Here is a 22,168-nt window from a genome sequence, read left to right on the forward strand (position 1 = left end):
AGTACTCAAGGTGTGGCCTGACCAGAGCTGAGTACAGGGGAAGAATAACCTCCCTGCTCCTGCTGGCTGCACTATTCCTGATACAGGCCAGGATGCCATTGGCTCTCCTGGCCACCTGGGCACACTGCTGGCTCATGTTCAGCTACTATCAACCAGTACCCCCAGGTCCCTTTCTGCCTGGCTGCTCTCCAGCCACTCTGACCCCAGCCTGTAGTGCTGCTTGGGGTTGTTGTGGCCAAAGTGCAGAACCCTGCACTTAGCCTTGTTCAATCTCATCCCATTGGCCTCTGCCCTCCCATCCAACCTCTCAAGGTCCCTCTGCAGGGTCCTCCTACCCTCCAACAGATCCTCACCTGCTCCTGACTTAGTGTCATCTGCAAATTTCCTGATGATGGACTCAATCCAGATCATCAATAAAGATATTGAACAGGATGGGGCCCAGCACTGATCCCTGGGGGACACCACTAGTGACAGGCTGCCAGCTGGTAGTGGCACCATTCACCACCACTCTCTGGGCCCGGCCCTCCAGCCAGTTCTTGACCCATTTCAGAGCGAAATAGTGTCCTTTAAATCTTACCTAAACCTGAAGGAGGCATGAAAACGTGGATATTTCTTACACCACAGACTGGAAGAGACTGAAAGTGTCTAAAGGTGGACTGCCCTGTCTCCCAGATGAAAATTTCAGATGAATTTCCAGATTCTACAAAGAAGCAAAATGAGAAAATGTACATTATTTTGCTGCCTGTTATTTAAATCTCAAACTAGCAGCCACTCAAAAGGCAAGGTCTGGCATCTTCAATTACAAAGTGAGATCAATTGTCATATTTTTCTTTTTACTCGGTCCACAGCCAAGATGGATCTCCATGAGATGAGACATCCATTAAGATCCTCTAAGGGCTTTTCTGCACATATCAGAACACACTAATATGTCTTAGTAGAAAACAACCAACTTGAAAGAAACTTATGGACTGCAACAGAAATTTTTCAATATGCATAGCACTACCATCATGAAACAATGCCTAAAACGTCGTAATTGTAATATATTTTTCAAAATAATAATAATTTACTAACCAACAACCTTTTCATACCACAATGCTCAGAAGAATGCAATTAATAGCTGGATCAAGAGAGTTATTATTTCCCATTATTCTTGGGAAAATATGTAATTAGTTTCAAAACCACCTGAGAACACAATGTTGTTATTTTCTGATGGATAAAAACAGAGATTAATTTGAGAAAATGCTTATCAGTAAATTGTCACTTTCAAACAATACTTTAATCCCCAAATAAACTCTACCCCAAATTCCTTTGCTACCAAATGAGCCAGCTCACACCTAGCAAACTTAGTGTTTTTCTTCTTCTACATACCTTTTGCAGTAATTAGGTAGATATCAGATCCAGAAGTCCAGGCCTCCATGTGTTTTATTTCTTTTGCTGGTAATTGATGAAGATTCCTAAACTCATTATTCAGCCACTGGTACAAGAGCATGTTCTGGGTAGTATCTGACAAAGAAACTAACAGGTACATGATGCCTCCTCTACGAAATAAGGCTATCTTCAGGGCTCTGTGAAGTGGAAGTTGATGATGCAGCACAAATATATCATTATCCCAATGGAAAACCTATGGGAATATGAAAAAAAAAATGTTTCATTATATATTCATAATTAGCATCAAGAAAAGAGAAACTGTCATGATGAAAAATTGGAAAGACTTAAGAATAAACCAAATTCCTCATTACTAAGGTGGACTCTAATTTAAGGTAGAGGAACATTAGTAAGTAACTACCTTACTTCAAGCAGCTGTGCCTGTTCTTCAGATGAACATGGTCATGGTCAGAATTTATTCCTATTCTTATGGGTGTCTAATATGCTAGACTCCAAAACATAATTAACACTACCAATAAAATTAAACCAAATATGAGTTAGATGTTGATGTAGAGAGAGATTATTGCTGCATTTAAATTTAAATAAAGGTCTATAATTTTAAGTCTTATAAACCCACCTTAGAAATATCAGTAATTTTTTTCAGAAATTTCATAGTTGTTTCACTAATGTTTACAGATATCTGAAGGGAGGGTGTCAAGAAGGGGGCAGTCTCTTTTCAGTGGTGTTCTGTCATAGGACATGGGGCAACAGCACAAACTGGAACACAGAAGTTTTACCTCAACATGAGGAAAAACTCTACTGTGAGGGTCACAGAGCCCTGGATCAGGCTGCCCAGAGAGGTTGTGGAGCCTTCTTCTCTGGAGACATTCAAAACCCATCTGGATGTACTCCCATGATCTGCTCTAGGCGATCCCGTTTTGGCAGGGGAGTTCAATAATCTCCAGAAGTCCCTTCCAACCTCCACCATTCTATGGTTGTACGATTATTCTTTCATATTTCAAACTCAAAACTAGCCAAACTACCAAAGGAAAGGCAGAGAAGACACGTGCATCCTAACCTGGATGGAACTGGAACTGGTTGTGTGACTCACAAAAATCAAATAGTCTTCTTCACCCACAGAAAAATGTTCCACATGTCTGGTATCCAAAATAGAAAGAGTCTGTATCTGTGATGGAGATATGGCAAAAATGGTGTTTCGAAGCAAATCAAGTGACAAGCTTATACATATATACAGGAATTCTCTAAAATGGCAACATTTCATATAAAACACAAAATATAAAAAGTATTACTGCCATCTAATATTTTTGAGATGTAATTTTACAATTTAAAGAAACATGTCTATCACAAAATTAATGTAACACGGTGTGTTTTTCATAAATCTTCACAAAATGTTCTACCACTTGATTGCTCCACAATTCCTTACCCCTCTTCTCAGGTCATTCTCCCCCACACTCAAAACACAAATATAAAACCAGAGCAGACACCCAGAGTGTTAGGGCTCCAGCACAGACTGTTTGTTTCTCAAACATGGCTGGAGGTCTCCTGAGGTCCTCCCCACAGGTATTCTTTTATGATTTTTTGAGTACAACTAATTTACCTTCAACAGTCTGCGTCCAGGCATGAATGCATACACGCTATTGTCAGAAGCTTCCTGTCTGTCTCCTCCATGAGTAATCACAAGGTAGGGAGAGCCATGGATTTGGAAAAACACACAACTCTTAGGATTCCACAGATTGAAATTCTGTAAATGGAATAAAAATGTAAAACTGAGACTTAAATTCTTTATTAAGTAGCATGCCTAGTGTTTGCTAGCAAATATCTACCTCGACAGGAACAAAAACTCCTTTCCACAGGTAGAGAGTGGAAGATGTGGCTGGAGGTGCACGCATCAGAACACCATATAGGATTTCTCCTGATGTGAAGAAGCACCAGCCAGAAGCTGACTCTTCCACAAAACTTTGGAAGACAGACAGGACACTGATACTACCCCCTGCAATACAGAAAAATAAAATATTGTTTACTCTTGAGGTCTTCTTCAATTCCTTTTTCACTACTTACCTGCCAAAATCCAGACCTAGCATCAGAAATCATAGCTCAGTGTTCAAGCTGTTTCTAAATAGCTGATGTATGTCAATGTATGGAAGTGTCATAGTACTGATGATGTCACGAGAGCTTAGCACTAAATGTATTACAAATGCATATGGAAGATGTGTAGGCAACTAAAGTCTGATTCAGATTGATTCAGTTTGGAATTTAGCTAGCGAGAAAATTAGCATGTAGTGAAAAAAGTGACAAAGAAACTTCAAAATCATTGAAGCACAGAGTGAAAAGGATGGTTTGGGTTGGAAAGGACCTTTGAATGTCATCTAGTCTAACCCCCCTGCAGCCAGCAGGGACATCTGCAACTAGAGCCCCAAAAACCTGATCTGGAATGGTTCCATGGATGGGTGGGGGGAACTTCCACCTCTCTGGGCATCCCAGGACAGTGTTTCAGCACCCTCAGTGTAAAAAATTTGTCTGAATCTCCTTGCTTTCAGTTGAAAACCATTACCAAATGTATTTGTTTGTCCTTATTCTCCTGCACACCACAAGCAGTTCTGGCACTAAGATTCTTAAAATGCCTGAGGTGAGAGCTTACAGGAAAAAACACTTTTGTGTCAGAATCCAAGAGAGAAACTCACAATCCCACACACAAGTTCAACCAGCATCAAGCATTTCCTTTTTTGCCTTGTTAGTTTCAGATGGCTTAATGTTATAGTTTGAAGGGGGAACTTTAGCCTAATCCCTGACTGCACAGACTGAAAGTAAAATAAATTACCATTGGATATATATATATATATATATATATAACTTCTATTGTATATTTTGTACATATTCACTGCATTTCACGGTTCTAGATTTTAGTTTGCTTGCAAATATAGCTTCATTTGCTTCCATCCCAAACTGAGCTGGTCTGGCAATTTTATTTTGGGGGCAGATGTCTCCAAATTAGTTGGGGGGTAACTTCAACCCACCACAATTAGTGAGCAACTATACAGATATCAGTAATGGAACAAAAAAATGCTTAGCATGGCAATGGGAACAAGTGGGCAGAGATGGAAGGATAGCTTCCTTCAATGTCAGCTCTAACCTGGACCAGATCAAAGCGTCCATAAATTTACAACCAGAGACTCCCACAAATGCACCCTAGTAGGTACGCTGGGAAATATGACAGAAAAAGTGCAGTGGTGTTTATTCAGACTAGGGCTATGCTAGGTTTACATTAATATTTTTCTCTTCTGTGTTAGAAAAATCCAGTCTTGCAAGTGGTAAGGAGCAGATTCTATTAAACAAAATCTAATGGCGATCATGTCCACATCAGCAGCAACTGGGCCATAGATTGCTGAGTGAGACTCTGGAAGAAGTGGCTGATGACAAGGAGCTATGTTCTTTTATCTAATGAACTCTGACATGCTCAGGAGAATATTAATAAATGTGATCAAGTCTGAACACATGAATTTACATCCCAAAGCTACATTTCCTGTATGTCTGGGTAGTCTTTTGCTGTCTCCACTCTGACAAAAGCAGCCCACACTCAATAAAGTCAACCTACTGATGCCAAACGCAGTATCCGACACTGTTTCCCACTCCACACTCACAGACACGTTGAGCCCATTACTCCGTGAAACTCTCAAGTAAACTGTAGTGTTGGCTTCTTCAACTGTGAGGAAATTTGTCCTAAATGTGAAAATAAAGACAAAATGTTATTACTTTTGTAGTGTACAAACAAAGCCCTTAACGGTACAATTAGTTCCAGCACAGCGTATACAACAGAAATAAAACCAAAATAATTAATAAGTGATTTTGCTGTATGACAAACTGACTAATTAATTAATTAATTAATGTTGTTGAATGTTTCCTACCACAAGATCTTGACAAAAAACGTGGCAAAATTCAACAAAATCTTAAATCAACCATGAAATTTAATACACCACCTTTATGGTTTAAACTGAATGATTGCTGCAAATGTTATTTCATGTGGTTCATTCTGCTTCTGAAAAGCAGCCCTGAGTGAAAGTGGATTTCACACAAGCTTAAAAAGCATAAACACATTATAAAATGTAAATTACAAAATTTACATAAAGAAATTATGAAATTTAAAAACATAAATCAATTATAAATGGGCATTGAGCTGAGGTTTGGAACTTTCAATATGGATTACTATTAATGGAATGGTTAGGGGCTAATGAAGCACTTTTTTAAATGAAAAAAATCCACAGAGGAATTGACATTTCTGCCTCTGAATAGATCCATTTTAAGTGTTCTTTTCTTCTGTACAGCAGTACACAGGAGCTGTGTACTTTTCAAAATTACAATTTTTTACACTTGAATTGGGTGAATAAAGAGATTGATGAAAACCAAAATTATAGAGAGATACTGTGATTATGTGATATCACCTACAGTGAATATGAAACACTCCTTTTAACTGAAATCAGCGTTTGGTACCTGTTTGTAACTGGATAGATGCTAAAAAGCCCCAGTGGAGCCTGGTTCTGTAATACTGTAATCATAGTTTGCACTTTGGTGCCCAGTCTGGCTCCTCCAGTAGGATTGAAGAGAGTGACAATAAAGTGCTCATCCATTTCTGGTTCTTCATCTAATATTGCAGAAATGTGCAGTGTCTGACAAAGAAACAAGCATTAAAAAGTTGTTGAGATTTGCCAGCTAATGATGACACAACCCCATCAGACCATGATGTTGTTTCTGTTCTGTCACCATAGACCTCTAGGTAGCACAGGAGACTCATAGAACAATGCAATTGTTTTGGTTGGAAGAGATCTTTAAGATCATCAAATACAGTCATTAACCCAATACTGCCAGGTTACCAATAAAATACGTCCCTCAGCACCACATCTACATGGCTTAATCCTTCCCAAAATAGTGACTTCACTACTTCTGTGGGCTACCTGCTCCAGGGCTTGACAACCATTTTGGGGAAGAAAACTTTCCTAAACCTCCTTTGGTACAACTTGAGGCTATTTCCTCTTATCCTATCGCTTTTTCCTTGGGGGAAGAGACCTAGGCTCCAACCTCTTTTCAGGGAGTTGTGGAGAGCCGGAAGGTCTCCCCTCAGCCTCCTTTCCTCCAGACTGAACAACCCCAGTTCCCTCAGCAGCTCCTCAGAAGACTTGTTCTTCAGACTCTTCGCAAGCCTTGTTGCCCTTCTCTGGACATGCTCCAGCAACTCAATGTCCTTCTGATAGTGAGGGGTCCAAAAAGTAATCATGCTGCAGCCTCACCAGTGCCCAGTACCAAGGAACAATCCCTGCCCTACTCCTGCTGACTATGCTATTCCTGATGAAGGCGAGGATGCTATTGGTCTTCTTGACCACCTAAGCACACTGCTGGCTCATCTTCAGCTGGCTGTCAGCACTCCCAGACAGTTTTCCAGCCACTCTGGCCCAAGCCTGTAGCACTGCAGGGGATTGTTGTGGCCCGAGTGCAGGACCTGGAACTTGGTGTTGTTAAACCTCATTCCACAGACCTCAGGATGTCCAGATCCCTCTGCAGAGCTTTCCAACCCTCAAACACATCAAGACTCCCACCTAATCTGGTGTTGTGCCCTTGATCCTCTTGTCCAGATCATTCTACTAAGATATTAAAGAGAACTGCCCTGGACGCTGAGCCATCAGGAACACCACTTCTGACTGCTGCCAAGTAATTTATCTCTATTTACCACAACAATTCTTTAGGTTCAGCCATTCAGCCATTTATTTACCAAGTGAACTGTCCACTCATCCAAGCCACATGCAACCACTGTTCATGTGAGAATAGCCACAGGGAGAACAGAAGCTCTTGAACAGGACAGAAGTCAGGCACGCATGGTTCAGGCTGAGGTTCTAAAGTCATCCATCTGGTGCCCACCATTGACACAACGTTTAGATGACCATATCTGCTTCCATTTTTTCCTTCTCCCTTTTTCTCCTATCATCCTAAGACCCTCTGAAATGTTTTATTTTTTGATCTTATTCTCACACTTGAGTCCTCTACTCATTCCACATATTCCTTGGTAATTCATAGTCCCCGTACAGCAGCTTGATCTCCTAATGCATCTCAGTCAGCTTGGGTTTTGCTTGTGGTGGTTGGCAACCAAACCAGCTCCTGGACAACAGGGTAATTCTACTATTGGTGCTGGGAACAAAGACAGGAAAAAAAGGCAAGAATAGAGGGATATTTGAAATACTCTCTCTCTTCTTGATGCTTATGTCCCTCCACTGCACCACTGTGGGTAAGAGCAGGATGCCCTCAGGGTATTGTCTCATTATCAATTCCCTAGAAAGAGGTAGATTCTTTCACTACCATTTGAGGCTCACTGTCATCTGGCCCACTACCCAAACAGGTGAAAGTTACAGAGGTACACACAACTCTGATATAGAAAATAAGAAAGAAGTTATTAATGGTGGACCTGGAACCAAACTGGAGCATTGCTGGCATGGAGGTTGTGAGTAGAAGGCTGGGTTTGATAGTCTTAAGAGTTCTTTTCCAACCTTAATGAGTCTGTGATTCTATACAATCTTTTAGATCACCGTTTATTTTTGAAATAAATCAAATTTAGAGATTGTTTTAAGAAATCTTCGACTTCCCACAGGTATGCTACAGACCAGCATTGTGATTCTGAATGCATTTAAGGTTCCGAAGTCGAACATCAGTGCTTCCAGAAAGGTTTGTTTCAGATTCTGCCCCACTAGCAATAACTTGACACTGGTTTTAGCTTCACTATCAAAAATTAAAAACCCCAAAATAATAAAAATAAAATAAATTTTAAAAAACAGTAAGATAAAAATAAAAATTAAAACTAAAATTAAATTAAATTAAATAAACTCCCAGTAAACTTCGTAAGGATCAGGATTTCACAAACTTAAGCTAGCTGACATTCTTGTAGGGACAGCAAAGAGGCAGAGAGCTGAACACTCCCAGAAGAGTAAGTTATTTTCTATACCTAAGACTCAGAGCTGTTCACTTTTTGCCACTGTTGCAGCACACTGTTCAAGTCACACCAGCTGAAGTGTTATCACATTAGAGAATGTGATAAATCTGAACTATCGTTTCATTTCAATGTTTGTGCTTCAGCTGGCTGCTAAAAACCTACAAAGAAATGTTGCTATGCATACATAAACATTATACAACCATTACGTTGTTTTCAATCTATCTTGAGTATTACAAAGAGAGAAGTATCTACAGAAAAGTACATCCAAGTTTGATGCACTCCCACACCCATGACTCAATTTGTTCTGAAGATGAAGGAAAATGTAAGAAAAAAATAAATACAGGAAAAAGAAAAAACAAGAAACCACAGACATTTATGAAATCTCTCCAACAATCTCAAAAAATCCTTCATTTCTTTGGTAATAACTATTGCATTACCTTGAATCTGACTCCTTCTTCCAGCACAATATATCCTTGAGAAGGGGTCAAGTCCACTGATGCCTCTGAAGAATTAATTTCACTTACAAGAAACTGAACAGTCACAGTGCCAAATATCCCCTGAGGAGGTTCTCTAATAATGTTTAACACTGCAACACTCTCCATCAAATGGAGAGCTGTTTGCTCTCTTAGGAAGAAGTGATCACTGTTATTGAATGACAAAACTCCATGGCCATCATCATTGGCAAGTATAGTAACTGTGGCTTTGGAGAAAGAAATCATGGAAATATTAATTATACAAATATTAATTAACATAGTGAAATATACAAATATTAACTAACATAGAAAATATAATTGTACATATATATATACATACATATAAGAAAATATAAATGTGTATATGTAAATAAAATACATATTTTTAATTATATATATATATATAAATAAAATAAACACAAATCCATTCTTACTTTAGTTGCATATATAATGCTTTTAAGTCCATGATATTACTTGTAGAGAATATGTAGTTACTTTATCTAGGAAGATTGCTAGACAGAAAGAATCTAGACTCATTGAAAAGCTGACTTCCTCATTTTCTGATTCCTTATTTTACATATCATAATGCAGATTGAATAGATTTCATAGAGATGTTTAAGAGCTTTGCAAAGGAGTATAAAGTTCTATCACAGCAGGAAAATGCTGTTTTCTGAAATATAACAAATCAGTAGAATGAAATTAAAATGACCAACACATAATTCTAAATAATAAAAATAGCAAAAACTAAGTTTTACCTGCTGTGTTCTCCCCTAATTCCAGCCCCAAAGAGGGATTTGTCAAAATTAACTGGAATTTCTCATCACCTTCAGGAATATCATCATCAAAAATTGTAACAACAACAGACTTATTCCTTTCTCCATCAGCAAAAAATAGGGTCTAGCATCGAAACAGAAAACATTGAATACTTAACAGCTGTTAATACACACAGAATTTTTCAACTAAAGCAAAACAGAATTTTCTCATACAGGGAGAATGAGGAGGGAAAAAGAGCTGTAATCTCTGTATCTCTTAAAAACAGAGTGAAACAGAAGTTAAAAAGGTCATTACCTTGCAGAAGAAGGACAAGCAAGAACTATTTACTTTGAAACTTCTGTTGTAAAAAATAAGAAACCTTACATGAAATCTTACATGAACCTGTCTAAAATTCTATTTACGATAGAAGCTTGAAAGCTTACAATGTGTCTTATTTAAAAAGAAATAGTAAAATAAGATGACTTTAAAAGAAATAGTTAAACAAGATCACTAATTTTACCTCATTCTATTCATATGACCAAAGCAACTGAAACACATTGAAAATTCTAGCTACCCTACCGATCAAGATATTCTTTTCAGGAAGCTGAAGGAATGAAAAGACCTAGAGTTAAACCATTTGATTCTTACCCTTGAGGTCACATCAAAATCCAAACCCAGCTGTGCCTCCAAATTTTGGGCATAAAAAAATACAGACATGTTGCCATATGTTCCTCTGTTTCGCAATACCATTACTGTCAGATTCCTATGAGATTCATCAACTTCAAAACTAAAACAAAAAGAAAAAAAAATCACCATTGGCACTAAGCGTGTTTTTTTGAATAAGACAGTTTTTTTTTTCACTTCAAATCGTTCATGAAAAAGACCTTACTACAGTGTCAGCATCACTATAATTGTCTAACATAACCTTTTTACTTTTGTTTCTTATCCCAAGGGAATTAAGGTATAGCAGGTTCCGCTATTCTTCCTGTTTATTAATGGCAAATTAATCCTGTCTGTGTCCATGTATGCCTTCTTCCTAGCTCCTGGAAAGCAGTCAGAGCAAAAGATCTGGGACATTCCAGTATGTATGCACACACAGATGCAGAGGCTGGAACACTGGATGAAGTGAAAGTAATTTCATGGTAGCCGAAGGTATCTGAGCAAACATCCTGCAAACATTGGGTTTTCAGTGTGGGAATTATCTTACACTTTCCAGTTCATCTGAACTGAAAGATGCTTTGCCACCTCGAAAGACCTGGCCCTGTTCTTAATAGGAGATTTACTGCTAACTGAAGATGAAAATAACTGGGCAAATCAAATCACCGACACAGTTTGTTCTTCAAGGAGACAAGACTTACTTGGTACTTTCCCATTCAATTACTCCTCTTACTCCATCATTAGCATCAATAATAATTTGAGAAGCTAAACCTTCCACATCTAAAATGAAAACAGGACAAAAATGAAAAAAAAAAAAAGTCAATTTTCATTATTATCAGTATAAACATTTCTAAAATCTCTGCTATGTTTGTGGGAAAAAAAATTATCATTTTTTGTTCCAAAATGGGGAAGAGAAAATGATACCGGGCAAGATACAAAAGGCTCAATGAAAACCTGTCCTCTCTGCCTCACTATGGGAACTGCAACGCAGTGCCTGGAATTATCACTGTTACATGTTGGAGAATGGCTCGAATCTAAGGGACATGGTTTTATGGAACAACTGTTTGAGCAAAATGTGTAGGCCGTACTCCATCTTTTTGCTTATTGCTCACAGATAGCTTTTAGGCTGATGTGTTGCAGCTGTGTTATCGAACTACAAGATGTGCCAAGGTTACTATGGCCTTGTGGTTGTCCTTGCCGCTGTGTTTAACAGGATCTAATAAGTATCTAATGAGAGAGAAGTTTGTGGAACTGCACGTAGAATTAATTGCAAGTAGGCGTGACATTATAATTGAGCTTTTTACCTTAAACCAATTAAATGATGACACTTGGTGTATTCAGTTAAGGTGTACCGATAGAATTATGCCACCTGTGCATATTTAGCCAAAGATGCTATATAAGCTGTGCTTTTGAACAATAAAGTTGAGACTTGCTTATCAATCATATTGATTGTGCAGGTCTTCCCTCGCCACCCTCGCCGTGGGTTCTCCCTGACAAGTTCCTGACAAGCAAGTTCCCCAACAGTTACATTCAGTAATACATTCACCAAAAAGGCAAGGGAAAATTTGGAAAGCAAAACACAACATTAAAAAAACAGGAAGTGCCAAAAGCAAGTTTTGTTGCAGGATCTTAATTTATCTTCCTTATGCATGTTTATTATGATGGTATTCAACATTTTGCAGACTGTGACATTCTGAATATGGGAGATAAAATGACTCAGAAAGAATAATAAATGATCCAGTATTTCATCTCCTGTTTGTGTTTCAGTATCTGATCACAAACCTTACTGGCACACACCTCAGATTCAGCTAAAAATACAGATTGTTCACTTCTTTCATGCTGTTTATGTACTGTAACTCCATAAAGACGTAGCTACCTGCACAATAACTCTGAAAGATTGTTGTATGCATTGCACTCTGAGAACACTGAAGAACTGATTGATGCCAGAAGTGCCTAATGATTTTGAGGACTACAACCTGACAGTCAGAACTTGATTATTCTGAGAAAACAGTGCCTTAATTTGTTGAGACAACAGCACTGCGTGACTACCTTAATTTACTTCAATTCAGTTGTTGTAAGACTTAAAAATAAATTAATAGGATGAGAATTTCTACAATCAATCTGACTCCACTGAATCTATAGTAAATATACTATATTCAGACACACAAGGAAGGCTTTCTATCAGTTCAGGTAAAACTGAATAAAAGGTCATTGCCATGAGTCCAGTCCTGTTATTATGAGGTCGCACTGAAGATCAGCAGCAGCTGCAAAACCTCTACACAAAGAGCAGACATATTATTGAGGTTTAGAAAATCAGAGAGGTAGTGATTGCAGATGTCTCAGCTTCACTCCTAACCCACATTTTCACCTTGTCACGTCACAGATCAGTTCATCTAGGATCTGTAATACTTTTCTTTCAATATTATACCTCCTATTTCATGTCTGGCATCCTCCCCTTCTCCTTCCTCCTCCTGCACCTTTTTGCATTCCTTTTTCCCACTTTGTTGTTGCTGCTGTTGGGGGTTTGGACTTTGGTTTGGTTTGATTTTTAATTTCTTGCACCTTTTGTATTTGGATCAGGCCATTTCTTCCACCCCTTCTACAAGATGGAATCAAGAGCAAAGAAAACAGCAGAAATGTCTTTATGCTTGCTGTTCCTGCTCCTTATCACAGAACCTCGGTCCACTTAAGTGCAGTGTGTTCGATTCCACATTGCAGAGATAGAAGGCTTGCTCCTACTCCACGTACTACACAGACATGGCTACGGCAGGAAGAGCACATACAACATATTCTCTGTGTGTAGGACTGATTGCACATGCCTGTGTGATGTGCAGAACTTCCTAGAAATGTCTTGTATAGGCTATGGGATTGCTGGAAATCCTAAGCAGATACACTGCACCATCAGGGAGTTAAACTGCTAATCATAACTAATCAAAATATGCCTCAGGGAAAATAAGATTAAAAACAGTCTCATAATAGAATTCATAGTGATATTTGACAATGAGGACAGGTTTTTCTCTCATGGGTCAAAAGTATCTTTTCATCCTAAGTATATAATAACATATTTCACCCTAAGATCTATATATATCCTAACCCACTGCAGATATCACAGCGTGAATGGTCATGATTCAAAGAGACTTCCAACCTCTTAAAACAGGTGAGACTATACAGTTTAGTTCAGAAAAACCCTTTGCACTTATATATTGCTCCTTTTATGCTTCAGACTTTAGACTTCTCTAATCACACCCCAGTCTCTACAAATCAGCAATGCGTCTTGCAAGTTACCTTTCAATCTGTAACGGATTAATTCTGTCACTTCTATAGGCATGCAAATAAAAGGGAAAAGAGTCAAAGAAGATGTTAGAAATAATCAGTGTAACTACTTAGTGGTACGACAGAACAACCCAACTGCCCTTGAAGCCGAAAGCAGCAGTGCTAATGAATTCAGAAGCAGAACAAGGAGCTAAATAAGCAAAAGATAAACAGAAGAGTATGAAAATGCTAGGATATGACCCCTATAAAACAAAGAGCAATAAAAAGATATTTCTAAAGAATTAACAAAGTAATCACACAAAGTAGGGTTTTTTGACATTTTTGTTTTCATTATGTGCTTGGAAATGGAGATCAGATTAACACATTGCCAGTAAAACTTCTCACATCATGGCACTCTCCAACTGTTAATTACTAACTTCTTTATAAAGATTGACTTAAAAATTTTAGAAATCTTAAGTAAGAAGCAAGTGTAACAATCACTATGTTTGATATTCTACAAAGCCTCTTTCAGTATATTCTGTCTCATATTGGAACAGTTAGCAGGTAAGTGGAATTAATTACAGTACACCAGAGTTCTATAATCTGCATGGAATTTCTATCAAAGGAAAAACAACAATTATTCTCTAGAAGTTCTTTTACCCAGCCTAGGTGGGGATGAAGTTGTATGGTTCATGATGAGTTCCACTGAAGTTAAATTAACCAAGAAGAATTCTTGCACCTCCGGTACATCATCCTACAAAACACAAACACAGTGCATCCTCTTTTTATTTTCCTTTGAGAAACCACCACAGAAGTTACCAAAAAAAACAAGACACCAGAAGTCTCTAACATTGCAGCAACACCAGAATCAATTCATTTTTCCATTTTCCTGAAATACTTCTCTTGTGTGTAAAATTTATTATCTTGAATGAATCATGAATTAAGACATTGTATTTACAGAATCACAGAATGCACTGGATTGAAGGGACCTCTAGGGGTCATCTAGTCCATGAAAGAGTCTGTGATGACACTGAACTATAGAGGTGAATGAATTTCTGTACAATTTTAAAGGCATAAGACATTGAGAAAGATACAGCCTGTAAAAGCAATGAATTACAGTGTTTTCAGTATAAAACAGAAAAGCCTTAATGATATAGATAGGTTTTCATCTATGCAGAGGTAGAGCTGCTTTCTATTATTGTCCTGTGATTTTAACATCAAGATAAAAAACATCGATCTACATGATAGTGACAAATATATAGCTTCAACTAATATATAGGCTGAAATTTTTAGGTTCCAAAATATTCCTCTTCTGTTGTCATAAAGATCAGTATAGAACCAAAAAAGGTTTAGAGATTACCTCTAGGATAGTAATATTTATGGCAGCTGATGTTTCTCCTTCTTCCAAAGTCAGTGAGCCAGAAACATCTACGTAATCAGCTCCTGGTTCAGCCAAGGTCCCTTCTGTCTGATTGCTTAATGTGAGCAAACCTGGAACCGTGGCATAAGTAATGTTGATAGCACCTGTTTGTGACAAGAAAAATACATTTTTTTTTCCCAATTTTTGGTTAATGCTCACTGGAATACAAAATGAAAAGAGATCAAATGCCCATGCACAAAATTAAAAGCCTAATTGCAAAACAGACTGATTAATCTGGACACAACAGAACTTGGTAATTGTTTTTGGTGTGCTTTCAGTCCAGCTTTTGGTGATTTGCCCAACACTTCAGGACTTGAAAATCCTTAAGACCAAATGTCTTCAGGTGTTTGAGGTGCTGTGGATCACACAAATATTACACTGCTGTAAGTACTACCAGGGACATCTAATGCATTATTAATACCAGCTTTGGTGCCAAGGGAAGTAGAATGTTTCAGGAATGACTGGTATCTGAGAAAGGTTCTAAAGGCAGTTCTGGGAAATACAGCTTAATAAATTTAGCTTTATTCTCAGGTAAACTGACATAGACTTAAATAAATAATACAAATTAGGAGACATATTGATAAATGCTACTAAGAGAAAAAGTGAGTCTTTGTTGTTTTAATAATAAAGCCACATCTCACTAATCTGCCAGGGTAAATCAACTTGTAAATTTAAAGAGAACAATCCTGGAGATAAAATCATGTGTGAAATTCAAAGCTAATCTATATGAAATAAAAATAAGGTATAGAAGAATCTTAGTTTTAATAAATAATGATGGACTTTAAGTAAGAGATTGTACATTTGCTATTGATACTTAAAGCATTCGTTTCCTAGTAGTATTCCAAAAGTAAATTAGATACTGACTGTTATTAAAAAATAAATGGCAAAATAGAAATGTCATTAAAATGCCTCTACAGATCTGTGTTGCGTGCAGGTCTTGGAAATTCATTGTAAATGCTCACTTCAAAATAGATACCACGAAAGGAACTAAGAGGGACTATCATCAAGGTCTAAATACAGTCCATAAGGTACACAGGAAATTATTACACATTTCATCTCAAAATACACAATAAAATTCTCAGGCAACAAATATCAAATATTTTTCCACACACCACAGTATTGATTTCTGGAGTTAAGTAAAACTTATGGATGTTAAAAGACAAATGGAATTTAAGAGGAGCAAGAAATTCTCAGAGGAAATTCAGTGGTCTGAAGGCAACTTTTTCTACGGGACATTCCTAAGCTGCCAACTTCTGGCAGTTCAAAAGGGAGATATATGGGAATGATCATTCCATTTTCCCTATTTTTCCTATTTATTTTTTCCTTAGAGACTAATACTTTGAGACAAATTCATTAGAAATAAAGATTGTAACCCTAACAGACAACTAGTTAAGTCACAGCTCCCAGACTTCTTGCTGTGTGAAGGAAGGCTGTTTTGCAGGTTTAACTTAAACTTTGTTTCCAAGCTTGCAGTAATTACGCAGTATCAAAGATTTCTCAAAGTTTCCAGCATCCCTGTCATGGCTTTCATTTGCCTAATGGTTACCAGCACAGAACTTCCTTTCTTTTGAATCTATTATACAAACCTAGAGATCCAAATTCTCTGTTAATAAAAAGCTGAACCGTTTTGTTTTCTTCTGGAATTACAACGACCCTGGATGGAGAAGCAAAATTCAAGACTCCATGTGGCTCATCACTAGCTTCTACTGTCAGCACAGCTTCATATCCTTGCCTATCCAAAACAGCAGCACCTGAAGGAGAAACTCCTGCAAAAAAAAAAATCAAAGTATTACAGTGAAAAAAGTGTTATGCAGCTGATTGCTGTCTTGTATTTCCACAGTCCGTCACAGTGCAAATGAAATTAACCTAAACGCATGATACACTCACTGAATGATGTAGAATTTATTTGTTAGATTGCTTACGTTCTCTAACAAATACAAGAGCATAAAATCTCATTAGAAATAAGTACATAATAAGTACATACTAAGTACTTACTCAGTACTTACTAAGTACATACTAAGTACTAAGTACATACTTAGTACATACTAAGTACAGTCACAACTGTTAAGAAATGAGAAAATTTCATGGGCCAGTGCCAAATATCAGCTTCCTTCAGCTTCCTCCGTGATAAAAGGAAGGAGAAATGCTTCCCAGAAATTAACTCCAAAGTTAAAATTATATTCAACTTCTCAATCCCTCCATTAAGAAATTACTCCTTCTTCCAAGTGCTGCCTTCATGAGTAACTGTCAGTGTATTAATTTATTAGTATTATTATACATTAGCATTGATTATAATATATACTATATAATATATACTATATAATATATACATTACATGTTAGCAAGGGCAGGTTTGTATTTAGTCAAAAAAAAGGAAACTGAATTAGAGGCAGAATTACTGAGATTTAAAAGCAATCAAGGAAAGACATTGTGGGATTTAGATAGATAGATAGATAGATAAATAGTAGATATATACACAAATACAGATCAAGCCTGTTTCAGTAAAATGTGAATGAAGTTTGCACATTTCACACTAGTTGCATAGTTCTTAGTTCTGCACTTCCAAAATGGATTAATAAATATGAAAATACTGCATTACTAAATGGTGGTTTCATGACTTAGCAGGCTACAGTTCTGCATCCTGCATTCATTTCTGGAGCCCCTATTACAAGAGGGATATGGACGTGCTGGAAGGTGTCCAGAGAAGGGCCACCAGGATGAGCAGAGGGCTGGAGCACCTCTGCTATGAGGACAGACTGAAAGAGTTGGGGCTGTTCAGTCTGGAGAAGAGAAGGCTCTGAGGTGACCTTCTTGTGGCCTTTCAGTATCTGAAGGGGGCTACAAGAAAGCTGGGGAAGGACTTTTAGGGTGTCAGGGAGTGATAGGACTGGGGGGAATGGAATAAAGCTGGAAGTGGGGAGATTCAGGCTGGATGTGAGGAAGAAGTTCTTCCCCACAAGAGTGGTGAGAGCCTGGAATGGGTTGTCCAGGGAGGTGGTTGAGGCTCCATCCCTGGAGGTGTTTGCAGCCAGGCTGGATGAGGCTCTGGCCAGCCTGATGTAGTGTGAGGTGTCCCTGCCCATGGCAGGGGGGTTGGAACTAGATGATTCTTGTGGTCCCTTCCAACCCTGGCTGATTCTATGAGTCTCTGATTACCTTCTGTTTTGACATTGTATAGGACGATCTGATACTCTTCTTTTTCTTCAGGAATATGGTCATCCAGTAAGCGAACATACAATGTTGTATTCAATGCCTCCTATTTGTTTTATTGAGAAAACTGGTTAGTATTTATCATATAAAATGCGTTGCATGATGTGCATTTTGAACAAAACCTTTAATAAATGTAAAGTATCCAAAAAACATGAACCCCCCTCAGGTTTGAACTCTAAAAGTAAGTGAGCAAGTAAATAATCAGATTAAGAAATAAAGACTGCTATAACAGCACAGTAGTTTTCTTAGCTCAGTTTTAATTGCAGTATGCTCCTGTAGCCATCAGATTTGCTTATGGACCTACCTACCTCAGGGAAAAAAAGTGTTCCAGAAGAGATTTCAAAATTTTGTTTAACATTATGCCCAACTATTTTCCATTCAACAGTAACATTTCCCAGTCCTGGGGCAGTTCTTACAACATGGAATTGCAGCTGTTCTCCTAGAAACAAAAGATAACATGCAATATCTTTCTGTGGAAATATTCTCTTGGTTTACAGTGAATTACAAATCACAGATGATCATGTGCAAAACGGTTTTGGGAAAGGTGTAGCCATCTTTTCCATAGATTTCATATTAAGAGGTTAAAAATTCAGCAGAATACATTTCAAGTGTGTGATTATGCTGTTTGCTGGCAGACTGATACAACCAACTACTGTGATTCACTATCAACACGAAATATGAAGATGAAAATTAATGTTAAACAGTGTGGTCAACACACAGAACCTACCTTCACGAGCAATAACAGATCTTGAGGCTGTCTGGAAGCCAATAATTCCTGCCACATTGTCACTTGCCAGAATAATTACTGTGACAGTGTCAAAACTGGGCAGAATCCGACTCCCTCCTTCAGTATGGACCAGACTGACGATGATACTTTCATTATCTTCTGGCTCAGGATCATCTAAAATGGTCAGTGTGACCATCTTCTTTGTTTCCCCTACAAGGAGAAGAATTATATACACACTTACCTGTGCACCTCTTAAAAATACTTAATTATCTCCTCCCTCCAAGGGACATGAAGTGCATTTGTTTATTCACTTGTCTAGAAGTTACTATATGTGAATAAGAAGGCAGTTACAAAAAGTTACATTAGAGCAATGTAATTATCAAATTATTAAATATGCTATGTAGAAATTACCAGTGCAGGCATCATATGTGAAAGTCTGGAATTCTTGATTCTATATTTGCATTTTATATGCCTATACAATATTTTCATGAGTTTTATGAAAGTTCTCTGACTTTCAAATTTAACTTAGAAAAGGAGAATATGGTACTTGTGAAGAAAACTGCTAAATACTTAAGTTCTCTGATGAGCTACATACATAAGTGTATACACTCAATTTGAACATACCTAATGGGAATGCATTAAAATGGACTGTCACTTTGTTAGCCACTTTTCTTCTGGACTACCAAATGATGATCATTAAACTGCAAACATAATCAATTGCCAGTCTCTGTCATCTGTTAGGATTTACAACACAACTCTCTGTTGTTTCCTCATTGCCCATGCATAACCTGTGTTTTACAACTATGAGCATATCAGTTTCAAGATAACCACGTTTCTTGCTATACTGTCTTCAAAAATATTTTAGAAACAGGTTTTACTAAACTTACAACTGCTAATGTAATTACATGTCAGCCCCAGAATCACTGCTGGCAGCCCTTCTGTTGATTCAAATGATTTAGTAAGCTAGATAGCACACTGGAATCTTTACTACCTACTTTATTACTTCAATAATCTTCTTTCAAAATAATTGTTCAATCAGCCCAGACTTTGAATATAAAATATATCTGTCATGCTGCAGGGTACTTAAGTAATGTCTGCTGCCAATGCTCATTGTGTTTGAAGTATTTATTTTTATAATACACTATGTTAACAATGCACTCTCACAAGCTAGGAAGAAATGTCCTAAAAAATTAGTACGGCACTGACTGCAGTTAAAAAAAAAAAACAATTAGGCCTGAATTGTATTTTCATTATCCTTAATATAACAACTATCTTCAGCATCATTTTATATATTATATATGTCTAATATATTATATTACTAATTATACTACTATATTATACTACTAATATATTATACTACTATATTTTATATATAGTAGTATATTATACTATATATATAAAATTATTATTATTATTATTATTATTATTATTATTATTATTATTATTATTATTATTATTATATATAAAAACAATAATATATAATAATATGTAGATAGATAGATAGATAGATAGATAGATAGATAGATAGATAGATAGATGTAAAAGGTAATCTTCCACTAAACCAGGTTGCTCAAGGATTTTTCCAACCAGGCCTTGAACACTTCAGCAACCTGTTACTCTGAGAGACTGTGGATGTCCCCTCCCTGGAGCTGTTCAAGGCCACGTTGTACAAGGCCTTGAGCAACCTGGTCTAGTAGAAGGTCTCCCTGCACATGGCCAGGGAGTTGGAACTAGATGGTCTTCAAGGTCCCTTCCAACCTAAACCATTCTGTGATGCTATGAATCTTCATAAAGGTCACTATAGTGTTTGTTTTAAAATTCTTATTAATGCTTTTTGTATTTTTTTCTTTTATTACACTGTATGTGTTCTGCAACAAAATGCTATACTGTGGTGGCTTGAAATTATCTCCAAAATACATTCTATCACTTTCTACTCAATCTTTGGAAAATTTTCCTAGGCATAACCTAAAACTGCCACATATATACTAACAAACTATATTCTTTTGAATATATCTCCTAAGCACTCAGAGAGGTTTAGACTAAAAGTAAGATACCACTTAACAGAGGACTGAGTGCTTGCCAGGTTCTTTTACTTTTCTGTAGTTTTATGTAACAGAAACTAGTGCAAAACCTTGCCTTACCTTCTGCAAACACCAGAATCTCACCGACACCTACAAAATCCAAGTTTGGGGTAGCAGTACCACCAACCACACGCCATTCCACTGCCACCTGTCCCAGGCTGCCTTCTGTCCTGTGTATCATTAGCTGCACGTTGGTCTGAGGCCGCTCTTCTACTTCAATATACAGACCTCTCTGTGTTGCATTGGGACTTATGCTGTAGATCTTAAATACTCCAAAGGCATCCCCATTCATCATTATGATAACTGTGGAAGTATTTGGCTGTCCTATAGTTGGTCGATTTTTTAAGCTGGCTGACATGTTCAGTAGTTCAACTTTCAAAAGGCATATAGTGAACTTCTCATCCAGCTCTGGCAGACTGTCAGGGAGTATGGTAACTGTGAGATTCCCAAACTCTTCCCCTTCCTTCATTATGGCCCACTGTCCCGTAACAGATTCGTAATCACTACCAGCAATGGCTTGTGTGCTAAAGAGGGCAGAAGCACTGGTGATGTTCTTCTTGTAGGTCCAGAATCCTGAAGTGTTAGTTAATGGGCTGATCTGTGATGTCACCCAAAGGCAGAGAGGAACCTCAGAGGCACTGGAAAACGTAAAGGCTGAACAGGCTTGTTCTTTTAGGCACTGAGTTGCACAGGCATACAGTGGGTCACTCACTGCTGACACGTTCACTCTGGTCTTGGATGGCTGGTCAGGAATTCCTTGCACAGGAGACTCGTACCAGGCCAGGATATCCTGACCTTGTTCAATGGCAAGAGCTACGACGTCAATCTCAGAAGTACTGTAAAACAGCTGCAGCTGACCAAACCTTCCCCCACTAAAAGACATTGAAATTAAAAACTAATGTTAGTTGGTGAAATAACTTCGCCTAATATTCTCTGCATGCTTCTGGGTTAAGAATAACAGTGAATAAAATCTGTTGGCCCTTTATGAACTGCTGAAAAGTGTCAAAAAGCTAATTAAAGCTTGAAGCTAGTATCAGAATGACTAAGCTGTTGGTTTTGGTGGGTAGCAAGTTGTAGTGGTTTGAACTAGTCCCTAACTTAGATACTAGTTGTAATTAGGAAAATTCCAGAGACGTTTGACTGTAAGATAAAGAACGTAAGGAATTGTATACAAAATTATAACAATAGATAGGTTAATACAATTCCATTGGTGTATTGAAAACCTTATATCTTGCAGCATAG

At 37.6% G+C, this 22,168-nt stretch overlaps 1 protein-coding gene across 1 annotated transcript in view; it reads right to left on the reverse strand.

Annotated features, from left to right (window-relative positions):
* ADGRV1 (adhesion G protein-coupled receptor V1) overlaps positions 1-22,168 on the reverse strand; it is a 366,634-nt gene that overhangs the window by 281,829 nt on the left and 62,637 nt on the right. Inside the window, exons 33-51 of the mRNA XM_054397457.1 lie at positions 20,987-21,798; positions 18,846-19,055; positions 18,427-18,557; positions 18,065-18,164; positions 16,495-16,674; positions 14,849-15,012; positions 14,149-14,242; positions 13,522-13,551; positions 10,938-11,016; positions 10,228-10,366; positions 9,582-9,723; positions 8,791-9,053; positions 5,872-6,047; positions 4,979-5,103; positions 3,210-3,376; positions 2,984-3,127; positions 2,444-2,551; positions 1,369-1,621; positions 578-700 (exon numbers count right to left, since the gene is read on the reverse strand). Of these exons, the coding sequence (XP_054253432.1) occupies positions 578-700; positions 1,369-1,621; positions 2,444-2,551; positions 2,984-3,127; positions 3,210-3,376; positions 4,979-5,103; positions 5,872-6,047; positions 8,791-9,053; positions 9,582-9,723; positions 10,228-10,366; positions 10,938-11,016; positions 13,522-13,551; positions 14,149-14,242; positions 14,849-15,012; positions 16,495-16,674; positions 18,065-18,164; positions 18,427-18,557; positions 18,846-19,055; positions 20,987-21,798 (3,440 nt within the window). The remainder of the gene's footprint in view (positions 1-577; positions 701-1,368; positions 1,622-2,443; positions 2,552-2,983; positions 3,128-3,209; positions 3,377-4,978; positions 5,104-5,871; positions 6,048-8,790; positions 9,054-9,581; positions 9,724-10,227; positions 10,367-10,937; positions 11,017-13,521; positions 13,552-14,148; positions 14,243-14,848; positions 15,013-16,494; positions 16,675-18,064; positions 18,165-18,426; positions 18,558-18,845; positions 19,056-20,986; positions 21,799-22,168) is intronic.

Source organism: Indicator indicator, chromosome Z (genome assembly GCF_027791375.1).
Source record: "Indicator indicator isolate 239-I01 chromosome Z, UM_Iind_1.1, whole genome shotgun sequence".
Taxonomy (NCBI): Eukaryota; Metazoa; Chordata; class Aves; order Piciformes; family Indicatoridae; genus Indicator; species Indicator indicator.